The 21,645-nt window shown below is 38.7% G+C and overlaps 1 protein-coding gene across 1 annotated transcript in view; it reads left to right on the top strand.

The window, feature by feature from the left end:
- The first annotated feature begins 19,289 nt into the window (after window positions 1–19,289).
- Fabp4 (fatty acid binding protein 4) overlaps window positions 19,290–21,645 on the top strand; it is a 4,706-nt gene continuing 2,350 nt past the window's right edge. The window contains exon 1 of the mRNA XM_004656898.3: window positions 19,290–19,417. Within this exon, the coding sequence (XP_004656955.1) occupies window positions 19,345–19,417 (73 nt within the window). The 5' untranslated portion in view covers window positions 19,290–19,344. The remainder of the gene's footprint in view (window positions 19,418–21,645) is intronic.

Genomic DNA, 21,645 nt, shown 5'->3' with positions numbered 1-21,645 from the left:
GTGGTATAATGCTCTGTTTCTTTAGGATTTCCCATTTGGACACCTTCATCTCATTTGGAATCACAAACTATATTTCTATCTATCTATCTATCTATCTATCTATCTATCTATCTATCTATCTATATATATTGCCTGTAGTCATTAAATTTTTTGATGAAACAGTGCTGAGCTACTGGGCTTCATTAGGTTCTAACAGCATGGACAAGGCCCAGGAGTCTGTTTTGTTGTGGTTGTATGTGCATGCAGACATGAGCATGTAGTAGTGGCAATCAAACCTAGGGCTTCACACATGCTAGGCAAGTGCTGTAATACTGAGCTTTATGCCAAACCTTTGTGCTTGTTGCTATTTCAAACTCTGCAGGCTTAGGGAATACTGCCATGGTATGAATAACTCTTGTTGGCTAAACTGCTTCAATTAAAAATTTTCTTCAGCCCCAAATCTCAGCCCCCAGCCCCTCAAGCCATTTCATTATGGGATTAGATCCTTTTCTGACTTAACCAAGCTTGCACACCCTGGTGAGTGAGCAGTGGATAAATGATGACTCCTGCTTTCCAAACTGGAAACACAGGTATGGCCTGAGCAAAGGGAGTTCCTCCCATTTCTGAGACCAACAAGGGAAGAAGGGGGAAAGGGCTCTGATGCAATTCATTAGATCAAAGGTGATCCTTTGTCCAGTGTCAGATGGTTTTCTGCATCATGCGCACCTCACAAGGCTTCAGGTTAATCAGTGCTATGGCCACCTCTGCTCTTCCATCCCCGGGCTCTCTCCTGGTAGCAGTCTGTTGTGACAGGGATCTTCTTTCATCTTTGCCTCTTTGTTTTTCAACATCTTTCTGTGGTTCATTCTATAAAATTGCAACTCAGCCATCTCTTTGTAATTATACCAGGAAAGGCCTGACAACTAATTATTTCACTTATTCAAGTGGCAGAAGCATAATTTTCCAGGAAGACAATCTTGTGCAATGGTTCCTAAAGTCTAAGTAAATGCCCAGCCAGTAGGGATGCCCTTGCTGAATCAGGACTCAGCTTAACCCTAGGCTTCTTCATCTCCATTGAGATGCAGAAAACAATTTTTGAAAAGTTTCAGAGCCAGTTAGGGGATTAGTTCAGAAAAAAACCATTCACCTAGTGGTCTCTCACAGAGGTTCTCAAAATTAGTCTCCCTTAGAAGAATTATTAAAGTGCTAAGTTTACATACAGCTCCATGGGATTCCAGTTGCTGGATAAGGTCTACAAATAGGCATTTCTTATAGCCTAACAGGTCTGTCCAGCCTCAAGTCTGTGGGTCCTATCCAGTCCAGAACACCTATGAATGTGACCCAACAAAAATTGTAAACTTACTTAAAACATTATGATGTTTTCTTTTTTGAAGGGAGCAGTAGTCTGTTGTTTAATTCTTACACATTAAAGCTGACAACATCATGTAACAATGTCAAAAGACTGGATATGACATTCCTGAAGATGCTTTTGAAATAGTTAGAGACCATAGTACCTCACTGCTCTGTCATAGCTTTGCAGAAATGGACAGAAGAATGTTGCCCTTTTTTGTGTGGGGGTCTAGCTCTTAGTTGTCCAGGGCTAGTTACAAATGTCCTCCAACATGGCACCTTCATGTATCTAGACACCAATGCCATAGGAAGAGAGGGAGAGAAGCTGGAGGGAGAGAGAGAGGAGATGTCACCATCGGTACCATGCTGGGCTTTCTGCACTTACTGGCTTTCTGTATGAGGCTAGAAGCAGACAGTTGCTCATGTCCTCCCTCTTGATTAAGCAGCTCCTCATGTGGCCTCTTTACCTTCCATGTCCCCCTGGAATTAGTGGTGTCCTTTCCCCAATGTTCCTGTTCTAATTTTTATATATTTTCTAGAATTGTTTTTTATGATATATCGCTTTGTTTCTACACATTTTAACAATTATTTTCCCACACCAAACCCAAACTCCTCTGCCAAGGTATGAAGGTGTTTACCATTTAGCCCTTTGGACATTTCCAGCTTTGCCTTCCATGCTGATTCCTGAGAGATCACATCATATAGAGGGTGGTGTGAAGACATACCTCCGCCCACAACAGCCTGTTAGTGACCACGTGGTGCACTCTTCAGCTCTTAACCTTACACTGAGACTAACACATGATTCATCCTACCGAGACTATCCAGACTTTTCCAAGCACATCATCTCCTCTGAATCTTGAACACTTGTACAGGAGAGCACTGATTACTTTTTATTACATTTATCCATTTTAAAGTCTATTCTCTGTAACAGAATGCTTCTATGCTTTGATATGATTATCACTAATACCAACAGGAGTAAAAGTCACAGTAGTAGGGCTGGAGAGACAACTTAGCAATTAAGGTGCTTACCTGTGAACCCTAAGGGCCTATGTTCGACTCGGCAGGTCTCATGTAAGCCGGAAGCACAAGGTGACATAAGCACACAAGGTTGCACATGTGCACAAGGTGGCACATGAGTCTAGAATTAGATTGCAGTGGATGGAGGCCCTGGTTCACCAATTCTCTCTCTCTCTCTCTCTTGTTGTCACTCTTGGTCTCTCACATAACAACAACAAAAAAAATGCCAGTCTATTGGGCTTGCCTCAAAGAAAAAAAGTCACAGTACTAGCTATCCCATATCACTACACGGTGCTCTGCTAAAGCTGTGTGTGAGTTATTCCATTCAATCATTTGAAAGCATTAAGGACTTCATACAACCTATGCAAACAGCCATCCATGACAGAAGAAAAATGTGTTTCACTTAAGAGCAGGTACTTTGCATTAGTGTAGGCATTTTGAAAATATGTTTTGAATGAATGAAAAACTGAGTAAGTTGAAAACTAATAACAGGTTTTGAGAAAGTTTCCTAATTAAATAGTTGTGGCTATTAGCACCTTTTGTTGTACAAGGGATTGTTGGGAGCAGTATTTTTATCTGTAGAGAGAACAAAAGGAGGGGTTACATGTGGACTTTTAATTTTTTTTTTTTTTTGGTTCCCTGAGAATTATTTCTTCAACAGAAAGTCTAGATAGGAAACCCAGAAAATATATATTAAAATACAATTCAGGTCAGGCGTGGTGGCACACGCCTTTAATTCCAGCACTCAGAAGGCAGAGGTAGGAGGATTGCCATGAGTTTGCAGCCACCCTGAGACTCCATAGTGAATTCCAGGTCAGCCTGGGCTAGAGTGAGACCTTACCTTGGAAAACCAAAAAAAAAATTCAGATGTGAAGAGATTCACAGAAAAAATGAGCTTGAAGGCCAAGAAAAAGAAAGTGTGATTTTTTTTGGCCCATTTATGCCCTGATCCCTGAGTGCCCCCATCTCTGCTGCCAATATATTCACACTTGGAGATAAGCTCACTCCATCCTACTTTGAGCCTCAGCTTGCCTGCGTCTGTAGATCAAGTCCTGCTCTGTAAACACTGGGCTCTGGCTGGGTTTTTCCTTGCCTAGTAACTGCATCATCTAGCACTCTCCCCGCCTACAGCCCAGGCTCCAAGGCACTGGTGTCCCTCTTTGGGCTTTCTTCTTACTTCTTATTCCCTTATGCTTACTCTGGACTGGACCCAATGATTAAGTCACTCCCTTAGCCCAGGGCTGAGCCTCATATTGTTCATCAGCCTCTTGGTCAAGTCCTAAGAAGTGGCTTGTCACTAGGATCCATGCCTGGAAATCTTACCTGATAGCTTCCTTACCTACACCCTGGAACACACCCTTCTGCTGCCCTATAGATCCCAGGTGCACAGGGATATCAATCTTCCAGCTAAGCTGAGGGCCGTCTATCAGTATCTGCTGGGATGAGTCTTATTTTAGCAGGAGCCATGCAGGTCAACTGGTCAGGGACTTGGGAAAGACCAGTAATTTACAAAGTCTTTGAGATGACATTCATAGTTATAATCATCCCAGGAGTACAGAATTATTTGTGATTTATAGATCTGGCTGTTGTGGAGAATGTGGCACAGCAAATAGCTGGTCTCAGAGACAACAACATAGAGAATCTACAGTGAGGGACAAGAGAAGCTGATGGCAGCTGAATATAATCACTATGTATTAGATACATGTATGAAGATGTCATAACTAAGCTCATTGCTTTGTAAAATTAGTATATGTTAAGGAAAAAGAAAAGTGAGAAAATCTAGGAAAGTGTGTCCAAAACTAATGATAAAACATATAGCTAAAGTCATTCCTCAGTCTCTGAGGGGGACTGGTTCTAAAGGTACCCCCAACGGCCAAAATCCATAGATGCTCAAACATTTTATATAAAATTACATAGTATTTGCATACAGCTGGCACACCCTTATATACAATTTAAACCATCCCAAGGGTGTTGATAATACCTAGTACAAAGTAGATGCTATGTAAATAGTTGTTATATCATTTTGTTGAAAGAATAATCATAAGAAAGTAGAATAACACTGAGAAAATAAATTATTGAAACAGGTGACTGTATGCATATTGAAATGAAGTACACTTTAGTTAAATTGGTATTTGTATTACTGAATGAATGTGTATCTATAAGATTTTTGGAGATGTCATGTATCATACTGGGGGCCTCTTTCCTCAGTCATGAAAAAGAATTCCATAGAGGCCAATTTCAAGTATAACCTTTGGTTTTTCTAATTATTTTCTGGGTGTCATTATAAAATTGTAGATCATGAAGAAATTCAAAAGAACAGTAATGTAGCACATTTATTAACAGTATATCTTATACCTTATGAAGGAAAAACATTTTTGGAGAAAATCAACTTAAGAGTATAGGCTAAATATTACACACACAATTCTCATATACCTTCTTCTATTAATTTTTTTATGTTTGTGTGTGTGTGTGTGTGTGGTATATATGTGTGTGAGCTTGCATCATTTGTGTATGCAGGTGTGCAGGCCTGAGGTTGATGTTCGCTGTGTTCCTTAACCACTCTCCACCTTATTGGAGTGAGGTCTCTCACTGAACCTGGTGTTTACCAGATCAGCCAGACCACCTAGCCAGCAAGCACCACTAGGGGTCTTCCTGTCTCTGTCTCCCCAGCATTGGGATTATAGGTTTATGCTACCACAGTCAGCTCTTATGTGGGTGCTGGGGATCTGAACTCAGGTCTTCATGCTTTTGTACCAATCACATTACTGGCTGAATTACCTATTACTTAAATTTTAATTTGCATTTCCAAATCATATTACTAGGCAATTGCCTAGTAATCAAAAATTATAATGGACTTTAAAAAAAGATCTGCTCAGTAAAATTTTGTTTCAGCTTCTTTTGCAGCTTTAAAATAGCTGTGTAGCACTCTGAATCACTATTCTGTGATAGTGTTATTTTTAAAAATGAAGACACTACATATATTTGGATAAAAATAGGAATTTGGGAACTGAGAAGTGTCTCACTGATCTGAGTTAAAATAGTCCATGTTCTGTACTTAAAAGGGGGTTGAAGTATGTCAAAGGACATGAGACCAAATAAATAAATAAATAAAACATCTAGGATGAACTGAAGACAATGTCCCTGGGAGTGATTTGTGAGAAAGCAAGAGTGACATTTGCATAGCTTGGCAAGGCAAGTGGGAGAAAGAGCAGGAACTAGGATAACTGCTTCTGAGTCATAAGGAAATCAGCAATCAAACCCAGGGGACCTGGATGCAGGGAAACTCTGCTCTGGGATGACTGGCAATGCTGAGGTTCATAGTGTCACCTGCTCACATTATTGAAAGGATGCAGATTTCTTCCTTTGACTAAACCAGAAGAGGAAAAGAAGCACATTGTGCTTTGTAATCCCATTCACACTGGAGCAAAGGAAAAGAACAGGACGTCCACATTCTAGTTCTCCTAAGAAGGAACTCTTTTCTTTGAGGATTTAAGGAGTAATTTTAAAAGCTGGGTAGCAAGGCACTGCAACAGGACTATGTATGCCATAGAGAAAGAAAGAGGAAGAAGGAAAGAAGTAAAGGAAGAAGGAAGGAAGGGAGGAAAGGATGGCAGGCAAGTAAGAAAGAAATGGAGAAAGGATAGAGAAGAAAGAAAGAAAGAAAGAGAAAGAAAGAAAGAAAGAAAGAAAGAAAGAAAGAAAGAAAGAAAGAAAGAAAGAAAGAAAGAGAAAGAAAGAAAGAAAGAAAGAAAGAAAGAAAGAAAGAAAGAAAGAAAGAAAGAAAGAAAGAAAGAAAGAAAGAAAGAGGGAGGGAACAAAGAAATGAAGGAAGAAAGGGAAAGACATAAGTATAAATATTTTCCAAAGAATGTCTTGAAGCAACAACAGCAATGTAAAAACTATAGAATGAAACCTCAATACATATTTGAAAAAGCACAAGCTTCAATATACAAATGAACTCATGAACAGTTATAAAATATTTACCAAACATTAAATTATTTCTTCTGTAAAAAAGGGGGTGGGACAAGTGCAATAGTGGTGCACAGCCATGGTGGGAAACCAACTGCTCTTGATTCGGCTAACTGATCTGCTCAGTGGAATGAAACCCATAGCTAGAGCTATGAAACAGGTCAAAACCATGTCCAAACACGAGTCTGCTCTACATTATCAAGCTCCCATCAAATGGGGGCTACAAGAGGACCTATAACTATTAAATTATCTCTAAAATAACAATGGTTGTCCCATTTATCTGGTGCTAACTTCACTCTCTGTTGGAGAATTTGCTTCTCTTTTTCAGATGGATGCAAATCCTAAGGACAGAACCAGCCCATCACACCTCAACAGGGCCCCAGCTGAAACTAAGAGTAATTGGGAAAATGAGCAAGAGTGCTGCTTTCTTAGTGAACCTGGCACCAGCACAAGGGTGAAGGAGATAGACACAGAGAACACTCAACTCCTACCAAACCAGATATCCAGAGATAAAGAGGCTTCCAAGACCTCATCACTGAGGCAGACCTAAAATGAACCCAACATGGCTCAAGGAAATTTGCAGAAGAGGGGGTAGAAAGAATGTTAAAGCCACACATTGGGTCATTATGCACAGAAACATTGCCTCTTCCCCATAACTGATGGCTAACCCCACAACGCATGATGCATATTCCCCAGCGAGAAGGGTCCCTGCAGAGGAAAGAGGATAGGGAGGAGGCTAACACTGGTATCAACATGACTGTATACACACTGTGTACATAATTAATAAAAAATAGAGTATTATGATAACAATGCTTTAGCTATATTATGATAGCAAAACTTGCAAAAAAAAAAAAGGCAGGTGGGTGGTAAAGAAATCTTTTAAAAATCAATTCATGGGCTAGACAGATGGCTTAGCAGTTAATGCACTTGCATGTGAAGCCTAAAGACCAGGTTCAATTCCCCAGTACCCACATAAAGCCAGATGCACAAAGTGGTTCATGTGTCTGGAGTGCATTTGTACTGGCTAGAGGCCCTGGTACACTCATTCTCTCTCCACCCCTTTCTCTCATAAATAAATAAATAAACAAATAAATAAAATATAACTTAAAAATTTATTCATGACAAATGGTGCACAATTCTTAATACTATACATAATGAATGGTTAATCAACTCAGAAGGAATTTAGGGGTTAACTCTTAGGAGTAAATTACACCTCCTGGAATTCTCAATGACCAATATGTAACATAAGAGGTTAACAATCTCTTATCTGAAATGCTTGAGACTAGAAGCATTTCAGATTTGGGAATGTTTGCATAAATTATAAGCTATCCTGGGGACTGGATACATGTCTAAGCAAAAGTTCATGTACATTTAATGTGTAATATATATAATATATATTACACATTAAATGTACATGAACTTTTGCTTAGACATGCATATGTATATGTATATGTATATGTATATGTATATGTATATGTATATGTATATGTATATGTATAAGTATAAGTATAAGTATAAGTATATGTATGTATGTATGTATGTATGTATATGTATATATATATATACCCTGAAGTTAATTTGATACAGGATTGTCAGGGCATCTGCATTTCAACTGTATGACCTGTTAGATGAGGTCAAGGCTGGAATTTTCCACTCACTGGCTTTATGCTGGCACTCAGCTTTGCATGTAAAGTTTTTGAATTTCAGATTTTTGTGGTACAGATTTTAAACATGTATAGCAGTTTCCAGTGGAGATACTCAAATAAGTTTTCTAGCATTTCTGTTCACTGAGATGCCTTTGGGGATTGACAAATGCCTTTATAAAGACAAACAGATTATTCTTGATAGAATTCCTTGCTCATGCACTACTGACCATGAGAAAATTGCTTCTTGATATACAAACCATAACTAGGGTTATGAAATAGGCAAATGGTCCTGGGGTGTCCTCTTTGGCATGGAAATCACAGTGTTGAAAAGCATAGTCCCATGTTCTGAATGCTAAGTCACATTTTATATGAGGTGGTTTTTTTCCCCTTCTCTGCCTCTTTGCATATTAAAAAGACATTTATCCTGTTAAGTGTAGCTTTGATTTAGCACATATTTGTTGTAGATTTACACTTAATTAAGCTATCTAATATTCTGACTGGCAAGCTGTTTCATACAACATAGTCCTTGATACATGTAAGGCACTCGCTAATATTTATGCACTTGTGAGAATAACCATTCTAAAAGAACTTGAACCACGAGTCACTTTATCTCAGACAACATGTCAAACCTGTTTTCTATGCTTACTAATAAAGAAAACCATCTCCTTTTGGAAGTGCGACCACAAATTATCCAGCATACAGAAGGCACCAAAGGAAATTGCATACTTTGTAAGTTTTCGAATGCTCTTGAGAAAGTAGTGAGTGCAGTGTGGAAAGCAGATGAGAAGGCACAATTGAGGGCCTCACACTGCAACTCCGTGACAGGAATGTGAACCACCTGCCCTTTGTCTTCTCAAGAGAGGTTGCCTCCAGCTCCCCATTCACGCTTGTTTTCAGTTTAAGCACATCATGAATACTAATATTTATACACAATGCTGCTTATTTCCTCATTCAATTATTTTTTTTTTTTAAGCCAGACACTTGATGGTTTTGGCTCAATAGCCAAACGCACAGCTAGCATGTGCTGAACAACTATGGCTTCTGTGAAGCAGGCTCTCTGCAGGCTTCTGGTCCAGGGATCCAGCTTGTACTTTTAATGGAGTACTGACCTTATGCCCATCATGGTTATTTCTAGTGCTTCGTCTCACTGAAAGGGAGTATCATTTGAAGTTTGTTCCACTGAGAAAACAGGTCATGTTATTCAGTCCTGGCAGAGTTCGAAGAGCATGACTACAATAACGTCCATTCACAGGTCAGTGTAGATCGTTAGTCTACCTTAAGACTACCCATAGTGTTCATTAGTCAAAAATTGTTACACAAGTAGATAAATATATAGATGTGCAAGAGTGTCCACTAGAGGTTTGCAGCAATGAAATGAAAAACAATGGTTAAAATTGGCACATAGATAAGTAGACTACTTGGAAGCAATTTCATAGAAGCTATTTAGGGTTATGAGCCTGGTCTATCAGTAAGCAAAGATGAAGTACTCTCTTGACATATTATACAATCTCTTCAGCAAAATGCATGTTCATATTCCATATCTATGTTTGCACATGTTTAGGAAGTAACTCTGAGTATACACCTAGAAATATTAAAAGTTAAAAACCATGAGAGTGAAAACTAATATTTTCTTTTTTATCTATGTAGTTTTAGTTTTACACCAAACACTAGTTTGTTCTTGTTGGAGGTAGGGTCTCACTCTAGGTCACGCTGACCTGCAATACCCTATGTAGTCTCAGGTGGCCTCAAACTCATGGCAATCCTCCTACCTCTGCCTCCCAAGTGCTAGGATTAAAGGCATGCACCACCACAGTTGGCTGCAGTCAGTGACTTTTTTAAGCATCAAAAACATTCCCATTGAGGGGCTGGAGAGATGGCTTAGTGGTTAAGCACTTGCCTGTGAGGCCTAAGGACCCCAGTTCGAGGCTCGGTTCCCCAGGTCCCACATTAGCCAGATGCACAAGGGGGCGCACGCATCTGAAGTTCGTTTGCAGAGGCTGGAAGCCCTGGTGCGCCCATTCTCCCTCTCTCTGTCTCTTTTTCTCTCTGTCGCTCTCAAATAAATAAAAAAACAAAAAAATTAAAAAAAAAAACATTCCCATTGAGTGGATGGGGATGTAGCTAAGTGCTTGCCTAACATGTACAAGATGATCTTCAATGCTAATGTTTTAACTCTTAGTACATATATACATATGTATATTTGAATTTGTGAAGGAAATTTTTCCCATCATGAGAGGTCTAGAGTATTAACATGATATTTTCTCTTGAGAAAACAATTCTAGCCTGGGGTGGTGGCACATGCCTTTAATCCCAGCACTTGGGAGGCAGAGGTAGGTGGATCACTGTGAGTTCGAGGCTACCCTGAGACTCCATAGTGAGTTCCAGGTCAGCCTGGACTAGAGTGAGACCCTACCTAGAAAAACCAAAAAAAAAAAAAAAAATTCTTTTTGTTTTTACACCTCTGGAGATTGTACCCAAAATCTTGACTGTGCTATGAGAGTACCCCATCATCAAGCAACATGCATAGTCCTGAGGAAGAATAATATACTTACTATGAATTATGTATATCAAGAAAATTCATTTTGTATCAGATGAACTTCTATGTTTGAAACCATTCTCAAGAATACACTTTTATTCTATTGTGAAGAAGACCCAGCCTCTGACAGATCAAAAACCAAAGGTTTTCCTAAGTAAGATTATTCTGCCTCAGAGAGTTTTCCAATCCTTCCCAGACAAGGCTCCTATTCACAAGTGTGTGAGTTGTCTTCTAGGACTATATGCTATAATGACTATTACTGATCTAACTGACTTTCACATGTAAAATAAGGGTCATGCTAAGTACCATCAAAGTACTTGACATTTAATATTGCTAATTTAAATGGTAACTATTAATACTTTTCCAATTTTAAAGATGAGAAAATGGAGCATCATGGAAACCAACAGCTTGCCAGAGGGTCCTATGGATATGGAATTTCAACATGTCTGTTTCAAAGATCTTCCTATTCTGTAGCATGGCTTATAAGACAATGGGCAGTTAGCATGCATTAAATCATATTTATGAAGAGTTTTGAAGTGATAGTGTCTTTAAAAACATAGAATCTCTTGCAGGATGTCATCTAGCCACAGAGAATCTTGGCAAGCCACATGTTAAATGCAGGCGTGCACACTTCACCCAGTGAGAGGGGATTGTTGTCAAGAGGGAAGTGAACACCCAGATGGCAAATATAGTTCACAGATGCCTGACATTTGTGCTTTTTTACTAGATCAGAGTTCACTGGTGGAAGTGTCATGGAACAGCCTTCCAGAAAGAACAAGAATGCTATGCTTCTTTGTAATGAAAATCACTCCTTTTCAGCAGTGTAGAGATACTTGGTGCCCACTGAGGCATCTGCTACTTTTGGGAGTTTTCTTTCTGTGATTTTGTTGTTTTCTGCAAGCTCATTTATCTCTGTGTCTTAGTTTTCTCTCTCTCCTTACTTCTCTCCCTTCCTCCCCCTCTTTCCTTTATAGTTTTCTCTTTTTTTTTTTAAATCCCCTCTACCTCCTTATTTTATAGGTATTTATTTCTTATGTGTCTACTGTGGACTAGAACCTCTGCCCATGGCTGGCCAGAAACTCTGGATGCACAGTCCCTCCTTCTGGAAGCTAGAGTCTGGAGTCATAACTAAAATCACACACAATTATAATGGACAAAGATCATGGCTCTGGAACAGAATTGCACAGAATCCAGTCCATATTGCACTCCTAAGAAGTTGGTGATTAAAGCTCATTTTGTTTACTAATTAGAAGGTTCGTTGCTTTCTGGAAGCAGGATCCAGGTTATGGACAGGGTAACCAGATCAGAATATCCTGAGACTAGTTGCTCCTCTACCACTACTGACTGATCATAGCTCTCTCCAGAAGCCCACATAGGCCGCTCCTCGGCTAGAGGAGCACCTCTCACAAGCAGCTTTGCTCAGCACCCTACTCAAGGGTTCTTTCAGTCAATTTGAAGGCTAGGATTTTGGAAAGTTTGCCAGCCCCCTTCTCTACTGACCAAGGTTGTGGGAAACATCTTACTCTCATAGTTTATAGTTAAGAATCACCCATGGTTCTCAACATATAATCTCTATGACATCATCTCTATGCCTGGGTGCCTCCTGTGCTTGTCTTATTCACTATAAAAACAAAACTTATTTATGTTCAAGCAGAGAAAAAAGAGAGTCAGAGAATGGATTCGCCAGTGTTTCTAGCCACTGCAAATGAACTCCAGATGCATGCACTACTTTGTGTATCTGGAGACTCAAACCTAGGTCATTAGACTTTGCAAGCAAGCACCTTAACCACTGAGCAATCTCTCCAGACCCATATTATTCATTTTCATACCAGAATATCAAGCATAGCAGCTGGCACTGACAAAGCTTCAAGTGAATATATGACTGTTTTCTATGCATTCAGCTCTGTATGCACAATGTAATTGCCCAGTGTATGTGCAATTTAACCAAACATATTAAATATAAGTGGCTAAAATTGGCAAAGGTGAGAAGTTTGGGTAGCAGGGTATCCTTGCTGTCCTTGGGCTGAAAGAGATTCTTACAGAGACCACAACACTTTGGAGGTCAGCAGCTCACAGCTCCTCTGCTCCACCCCTGGGGTGCTTCCCTTGAATCTGTCACAACTATGGTGAGGCCAACCAGTGTCTTCTGTGTAATACAAATACAGCAGTATCATGATGCCATCTGCTATTTATACCCTAATGTGGTAAAAACTTGCCTGGTTGATTTTCTCTTATGAATTATACAGAAAACATCAGTCCCAGAAGACAACAAATGTATGGTGGTGGTGGTGATGGTGTTGTTGTTGGTGCAGGTGGTGGTGGTATGTGTGTGTGTGTGTGTGTATGCATGTTGGTATGTATGTGTGTGTGTTTCTCCCTGGTTGCCTTCATACACAGAATCTTGGTGATGTCTTCTGGTATCATAACTGGTCTATCTACCAGCTCTTTTCTGGTTTCCCTCATTGAGATTTTTAACCTTTGCTTACAGTTAGTTCTTAATGGCATTTGCTTTATGAAATAAAGACCAAGTAGGTCACAGTTTATATTCTGAAAGTGCTTCCCCAGCTGCTTTGTGAGTTCCTACTTGCATCCACTGAACCATGTGTAGAGTTCCTTTTATGAGGACGAAGGCAGGGAAAGGGGTTACCCAACAGCTTTCAAGGCATACACAGTCTATCATTACCCACAGCCCTCCTTTAACCAAGACATAACCCATGGCTTACTCACTCCTTCCCAAACTGTCACTATTTTGAAATTAAAGTTTCATGAGTTAATGGTCAGCCACTGTGATCATACATGGAATGAATGACACACCTTTGACTGCCTCTTAAACCTAGGATAGAAAATACAGCCCACTTTTCATAGACAGTGTTTCAAAAATGAGAAAAGAAAGTCAAATAAGATATGGTAACAATAATAAAAATGCCTACAAAACCCCAAACACAGGTAACAATAACTCACTGATAAAGGAACTTTGCTTCAAATAAAAGGAGAGCCTGAGCATGAACCCTCACCTTGGTTTCTATGCACAAGCCCTGAAAACCCTTACTGAACCCTCTCATTACAGCTTTGTCTCTCCTTCTGATTATCCAAAGACGGGTCTGTTTCCTCTTCAACTTAAAAATTGTTAGAAACAAATATTCTCATTTCCTCCAAAAGAAATAAGCACAAGCCAAGGTCAGAGGGTGCATTCCATGGAAGCCGTCCACAGTGGAGCAAAGTGCAGGACAAACCTCCTCGCCAGAGCATCTGTCCCATCAGCCCCGAGCCTTGGGGCCTTGTCCCAAGATCAAATCCCCAGAATACAGGGAGGCTGTACTCCCCGCAGACTCCTTCCCCAGGGCTCTGAGGAAATGGTTGCGTGGAGTGTCTGATTTTCTTTTGCTTCTCTTTTCAGTTCTGGCAGTGGAACCTAGGGCTTTTCAATGCTCAGCAAGCACTCTAGCCCTGAGCTCCTTCCTCAGCCTTTACTCTTTTTTATTTTGAGACAGGCTCTTGCTAAGTCACTCAGGCATTAAGCTCACTTTATAGCCCATGCAGCCTTCAAACTAACAGTGACCCTCTCATGTCAGTCTGCCATGTAGGTGAGAGTTTAGGTATCACTAACACACTTAGTTGGTATGTGCATTTTGTTGCTGATTAAATATTTGTGAATTAAGCCAGTCACTCCTGTGCAATCTCTTTTCATAACCAAAGGCAAACTGTCTCTCATGTACCTTGATTATGGGTACTAGACCCTTCCAGAAGGAAGGAGCATGCTGAACACGTACTGTATCTTTTCTCATTTTTTTCTCCTCTTTGCCCATAACTTGTTGCTCAGATCATTAGCATTTCTTAACTGTTTTTCAAACAAATTTATAACTGCTCATTCTATCCTTCCTAATCTACTCTTCCTAGGTGGCAGTTTCTAAAATTCTGACAGAATTATATGGCTTTCTTGGTTGAAACATATACACAGTGTGATTCTGTATCACATACCCATATCTCCTTCCTTCTTAAATTAACTTATGAAGGTAAATACTTGAAGAATGAGAGCAACGTGCCAAGAATATCAAGTAATGGATGGACAAAGTCAGCATGGATAAGAGAAGCCAGGAAGGAGAAGAGAAAATGGCATAGGATAGAGGGATCTCTTACTTATCATAGAGTTTTGTGCTGAAAAAAAAATGCAAAAAGTACAAAAAAAGGAAAGTAGAGAGTACTATATGTGTGTATGAGAGAAAGAGAGAATATATGATCTCCTCAAGAAAAGACAATACCTAGGTTTTGCATTTTACTCTGGCCTCACATTCAGACTACAATAAAAACTTGGGTCCTTAAAGAAAGAGAAATCATGTCATGTATGTATCTTTATCTCATGCTACACAGTATCCCTGCTTCAGCCTAAATTCTGGGATTACAGGCATATTTAACACTGAGAATTTGAAGCACAATTCTCCCTATTTTGTGCTACCTTATGTACATGTTAGTCCATTAATCTTCTGTAAAGTTGATAGCAATTGAATGAGAGAACATTCCACCTCCCCTCTACCCATAAGACTAAGTCTGTAAAGGCTGAAATGAGGATAATTTTTGGAAGAAACTAAGCACTGAATGCATTGCATGCATTCTGCATTAACCTTGTCTTGTCTACAGAGTTCTCTGCCCCACTCAAGACATAACTTCATGTCTTGTGTGTGGGAAGAAAAAGTTGTATTCCACAGGTAGCCCATGAGTTTGGAGCATAAATTGAGCTGCTTCTAAAACCGGTATCCCTTCATGTAGAAACTGACAAGCCAATTTGTTACTTTCTACAAGTAATATCATGCTGTTTCTTCGTGTGGACTCACTCTCTTACATCTCATTTCTTTCTTTTCTTTTTTGTTTGTTTTTGGTTTTTGAAGGTAGGGTCTCACTCTAGCCCAGGCTGACCTGGAATTCACTATGGAGTCTCAGGGTGGCCTCGAACTCACGGCGATCCTCCTACCTCAGCCTCCTGAGTGCTGGGATTAAAGGCATGCGTCACCACACCCGGCTACATCTCATTTCTTTGTTATTTAACCTATCAGCTTCTTTCTTTCACATTGGCACTATTCTTGTTTGCACAAAACCATTAAGTGAACCTATGGTTATTTCCAGAATATCTCAATGTTATCATTTTTTTCTGGCATTAACCAAGCTGACACAAGAAAATGGTGCTGCTGGCTGACAGACATTCTTTAAGTTTGTTTTTTATAGGAAAGCTAATGGACTCTCACTAACCTAGTTACTTAGCATTTCCTTCATGTAGTTTATTAAGTATTTAATAATATCTAATGGTGAATGAATGGCTAAAAGACTTCACCTTAATACACCACTTTTAACTCACCAGGGACATATATCTATACATTTATCTGTTTATAGGTACTCTTGATGGCCATTTTGAGGTCACTCTTGACATGGAGCCAACCAACAACTTCTGCTATTCCCTGTGCCTTGCTCTTCCTGTGATTGTCTTCTGTTATTCAGGTGACAGTGCACTTGGCCACCTATTTGGTGGAGCTTTTTGGACTGTTCAATCTAGTGTTATCAACCTTTATAGCAGTCACTACATAAGATCACCCTGTGCTGTTTGATCTGAGCCACAGCACTGTATGCAATCGACTTAATTATTGGTGTCCTTGTCCTCTTCCCTAGCTCTGGAACACAAACTATAAGACAGCAGGCTAGTGCCTGGGAAGGCACACTCACAGATGAATCCCCAGTTGTTAAGGCAATGCTCCAGTCTCATGTTGAATAAACAGATAGACTTGACATCACAGTGCTACTCTGACACAGCCCCTCCTAAGAGCATAGACAATTAGCCATATGTGTAATTAGGAACATAGAAAAGAAACAGGGCCTAGAAAGATGGCTTAGTGGTCAAGGCACTGTAGGTTCCATGTAGCCAGACACACAGTGACACAAACATGTGATGTTGCACGTGATCACAGTGGGCAGACAAGTCTGGAGTTCTTTCACAGAGGCTGAAAGGCCCTGGCATGCCCATATTCTCTCTCTCTCTCTCTTTCTCTCTCTCTCTCTCTCAAAAATAATAAGAGAAACTGATTAATTTTAGCAATATATTTCATTCAATTCAACATGTCTAAATGATTGTCATTTCAACATATAGTCAATGTAGAAAATTTTCATTATATATTATACATTATATTTTTTTATTTTGAAATATGGTACATATTTTATACTAATGTACATCTGGATTTGGACTCCAATTTTTTTGAAATAATCAACATTTAGAATTCAGAAAATTTACAGTTGAAAAACTAGATCAGCATTTCCAAGTTGTTTCAAGCACATTTAAATTTTCTCTAATAACAAAATTGAGGACAATTGTCTTACCTTTAAAAAAATATTTTTATTTATTTATTTAAAAGACAGAGGAAGAATGAGGCAGATGGGGGCGGATGAGAGAATGGACATGCTAGGGCCTCTAGCTACTGCAAATGAACTCCAGACACATGTGCTACCTTGTGCATCTGGTATACATGGGAACTGAAGAATTGAACCTGGGTCCTTAGGTTTTGCAAGCAAGTGCCTTAACAGCTAAGCCATCTTTCCAGCCCTATTTTTCCTACCTTTTTTTTTTTTTTAAATTTTTTTATTTATTTATTTGAGAGCGACAGACACAGAGAGAAAGACAGATAGAGGGAGAGAGAGAGAATGGGCGCACCAGGGCTTCCAGCCTCTGCAAACGAACTCCAGACACGTGCGCCTCCTTGTGCATCTGGCTAACGTGGGACCTGGGGAACCGAGCCTCGAACCGGGGTCCTTAGGCTTCACAGGCAAGCACTTAACCGCTAAGCCATCTCTCCAGCCCTTTTCCTACCTTTTAATTGGAACTAAGTAATATTTAAAAATTCAGGACTGTAGAGATGGCTTCATGGTTAAGGCACTTACTTGCCTTCAAAGTCTAAGGACCTGAGTTCAATTTCCCAGTACCCACACATGCCAGATGTATAAAGTGGCACATGCATCTAGAGTTCATTTGCAGTGGCTGGAGGCCCTGGTGCACCCATTTTCTCTCTATCTGCCTTTTCTCTCTCTCTCTCTCTCTCTCTCTCAAATAAATTAATAAATAAAATATTTAAAATTAAAATTTCAGTTATATAGTCACACTAGTCATATTGTGAGTATGAGCAATCTCTATGTAAGTAGAGACATGTATATTGGATAGCTCTTTTCCATATGTTTATATCATAGTGCTATAATGCACGCATAAAGTATAATCATTCGAAAATCTGTTTAAGGTAATTTGTTAATAAGAGTTAGAAATCAACATATGTTCCCAAAATAAGACAATTTAGGACATTTTTAAAAGTGTATCTGTATTAAGATCAGTTTCTTGAATTGAAATTTTGTGCAAAAGATCTCATTTGATGAGAAACAGATGAATCTGTGATAACATCCTGGGTGGTACATCACCGCAGTCTTTGTATCTATGAAATAACATATATGGATGAAAAGTGCCATTGTGACCTAACTTCAGCAAACCTGTACAGTGTCTTACTTTCCTTCAGAAAATTGTGTTGCTTACAGAATCTTTATGCCCATACACATTTGGGAAGCCTTGGGATACTGAAGTGGGCTTGCAAAACTACCATATGCCCAGCAGGTATTGCCCAGTGGGACACACAACAAAGAAGCAATTCTTCTCTCCCCAATATCCAGAGATCTGGATATGTTCACAGGTGCTTGGTCAATATGTAAACATCACCATCATTCTGCTGGGGAGATTAAAAACCATGATTACTTTAGAAAAATAATCTCAGATTACTCACTATGTCAAAGAAGAAAACAGGTTTTGATAACTTGTGACCAAAACATTTCTGATCATTCAGGTAAAGCCACACTGTTTAGATCTGGATAAATATATTTCATGGAATGAATTTGTCTAGTATGAGTAAGTTATCTTTTGACTGGGGTCTGATCTTTAAGGAGTTCTGTAGAAATTATAAATTAAGAGATATATTAAAGCTAAATTATTGTTTAAATTAAATCTGTAGAGGGTTTTTTGTTGTTGTTGTTGTTGTTGTTGTTTGTTTATTTTTCAAGGTAGGGTCTCACTCTAGCTCAGGCTGACCTGGAATTCACTCTGTAGTCTCAGGGTGGCCTTGAACTCATGGTGATCCTCCTACCTCTGCCTCCCAAATTCTAGGATTAAAGGCATGCACTACCATGCCCAGCTTAAATTTGTAGATTTTTAATGGATGAACTGCATGAATTTTATTGATATTAAATTTTTAAATGAGAAATTTAGGTCACCTTAAAATGACCTTATTAATTTTGTTGTAATTGCCAGATAATTCTTGAGACAATATTGTCACCCAAAATCTTCTATTTGAGAATCTCTACGACAGCCCTTATATTCTTTAATTCAAAGAAACCACATAATTGCAATATTAATAAAACAGGAACTCAAGGCAATAGTGTCAAAGTTCATTACAGTATACTTGTCCTTCTCTACAGTGAGGTAAATATGTATGGAAATAATAGGGGGAAGTTCAATGTAGTCAGTATTTAACAGTCATAACAGGAACGTTTAAAATACTCTGTTCATGGTTAAAAATAATTTGTACTCTAAGTCCAATGACCATTGCCAGGGAGAACCAAAGTTGAGAAATTTCTATTAAAAACATGACTCAGAGGAAAAAATACAAGGGCTAGTAATGAAGGAAATGATCTGATATCATCTCCAATTGGTTACTTCTATAGTCACATGTTCTGTGCATCTTTAAAAGGGAGTTATCTGGACTCAAGAGGGTCACAACACCTTTCCCAAACCTGCAGCCTCTTTCTCAATTGGAAGAAAAATCCTAGAAGATTCACAAAATGTGTGATGCCTTTGTAGGTACCTGGAAACTTGTCACCAGTGAAAACTTTGATGATTACATGAAAGAAGTGGGTAAGAAAATGCACTATAGTGTGACGGGATCGGCAACTTTTTCTCTGGTGGGTCAGAGAGCTTTCACTCTGTGAGCACAGGCTGATAGGAAAATGCTGTTTCCTATAAGGAGGCTGGACATACAACAACTAAGGATCTATTCTAGAAGCTTTCTGAACCACACCTGTGCTTTCTACAGGTGAACTGATATGAAAAAGGTCTAAATGAATTTTTTGTATGATCTATAGAGTGACAAAATGTTACTTCCATGGCATAATGTGAGTCTATTTTACTTGTTTTTTGTCTTTTTCTTCCATCTCCTTTTAGACATAAACCTGCAAAAATATTTATTTTGTAGTATGGAGTAATTTCCACTTTAAAACTACAGTCACTGTATTTCCTATGTTAGAAAAAAAGTGTTTTGGTAAATACATATTAGAAAATTATTTTCTTATTTCAGTGTTAAGCAATTAAATCGTGTGGTTGTTTTCTGGCAGACAATATGTTGAATATAGAAAATATGTTCTTTAAAGGACTAAACATTTCTTGGTCTAGAAATTACATAGGATACTATAGAATTATTGAGTATTTCACAAGTGCCATACATGTGACTTGTCTCCTTCTGATAACAGAGGCTTGAAATGTTTTGTTTTGTTAAAATTGATAGCATGTCTCTATGTGAGTGTTTACTAAATAATAATGGCAGAAAATTAAGGAGGCACTTTCTCAGGGGGCTTCTGCATTGAACTATTTTTCCTTACAGTCCTGTGCATGATAAAGTCAGATTCTTGATTCAAAAACTAGGGAGAAACTTTACAGAATACCTTCAGAAGAGTTTAGAATTTAATCCTTTAAATTGATGAGACATAGCCTTCTCCTCATTTATACAATGTTTACTTCAGTTACCTGCAACTACTGTTTTTCTTGTTTATAGATGAAATTAATATCAGGAGTTTCAGCATGACTAACTTTCTAGAGGGTCAACTAGTTGCAATTCAGTTGATTCAATTAACTAGTTACTATTCAAGACAGAAATGCCAGGATTGGGGTCACTCAGCTGTTGACTTTTTGAAATATTATACACTTGTAATATTCATATTTAAGTTCTAATAACACAATGTAAATTATAGAAGACTCATAATTAAAGGCAATTAGATACTTCCTGAATGGAACTGGAAGCTTTAATTGAGGCTTAGTGTGCAAGGGATGCCCTCCGTAGACAAAGAAGAACGGCAAGCAAGAAGAGACAACTCCCATTTTCCCAAGCTCAGCCGCTCCGGAATCCCTCCCTGCCCCAAGCCCTTCACTGTGTTCATCAGCTCTGTGTCTCTATAGCGTTGTGTTAGGTACAGAGCTGAGAATCAGTGGCAAGGCATCACTGCCCACTGGTGCCACTTGTCAGACAGGAGCTCAGGCATGTCTCAGTATTACTTTCCCTGCATTGTATTTTTCTCTCAGCTCTTTCCTATTCCTGGTGTTTGGTCACCTGAAATCAAAAAGCAGCCTTGGTTTAAGTCAGAAAATTCAAAACTCCTATGACCATTATAAATTCCATGTGGCATATGCGATGCTAACAGGTGGCTGCTGCTTAAATTAGGTTGTACATTGTTCATCCCATGCCTTGCACAAGAAAATACATTTTTAAAGAAAAAAGAAGCCAGGAGTTTGCAACTTGGGTAACTGAGAATTAATGTTAATTTCTAAACTGCTTTAAACAAAGAAAGTTTGATTTCTTAAGTTTTAAAGCCTTCACAATACAGTCCTTTAATTTCTTCTATGAGTTATTGGCAATGATATCACCATTGTAAAATGGCTGAATGTACAAAACAGTTTTCCTTGTGTAGAAATTAATCAAAATCTTCATTTCATGGTGGAATAATGTGGGAAGGAAGCCTAGAAAAGTCATCTTGGCAGCAAATGCAATGAAATATGTTCTTTTTTGTATACTTAAAATAGATGACCTTTGATCTGAAAAACTCTATACTAGCCCAAAAGCTCCTGTTGAAAATTCAGCCTGACTGGATTTTTAATATAATTTTTAATATCAAAAAAGAATGCAATGGTCAAGTTTCCTTAATCATAAATATAGAAAACAAATAGTAGACAAATACATATTCATATATATCATACTGTATGAATTTTAAAGAGATACTGATGTATATAATACACATATATATGAAGACTTAGTCTCTGTATATACTGTATCTCTGTATATATTGTTGAAGATTAATGACATCTCTTGAGGGGTT

The sequence above is a fragment of the Jaculus jaculus genome, chromosome 2, assembly GCF_020740685.1.
Source record: "Jaculus jaculus isolate mJacJac1 chromosome 2, mJacJac1.mat.Y.cur, whole genome shotgun sequence".
Lineage (NCBI taxonomy): Eukaryota > Metazoa > Chordata > Mammalia > Rodentia > Dipodidae > Jaculus > Jaculus jaculus.
Note: the sequence above shows the minus strand (reverse complement) of the source record. Positions and strands in the feature narration are given on the sequence as shown.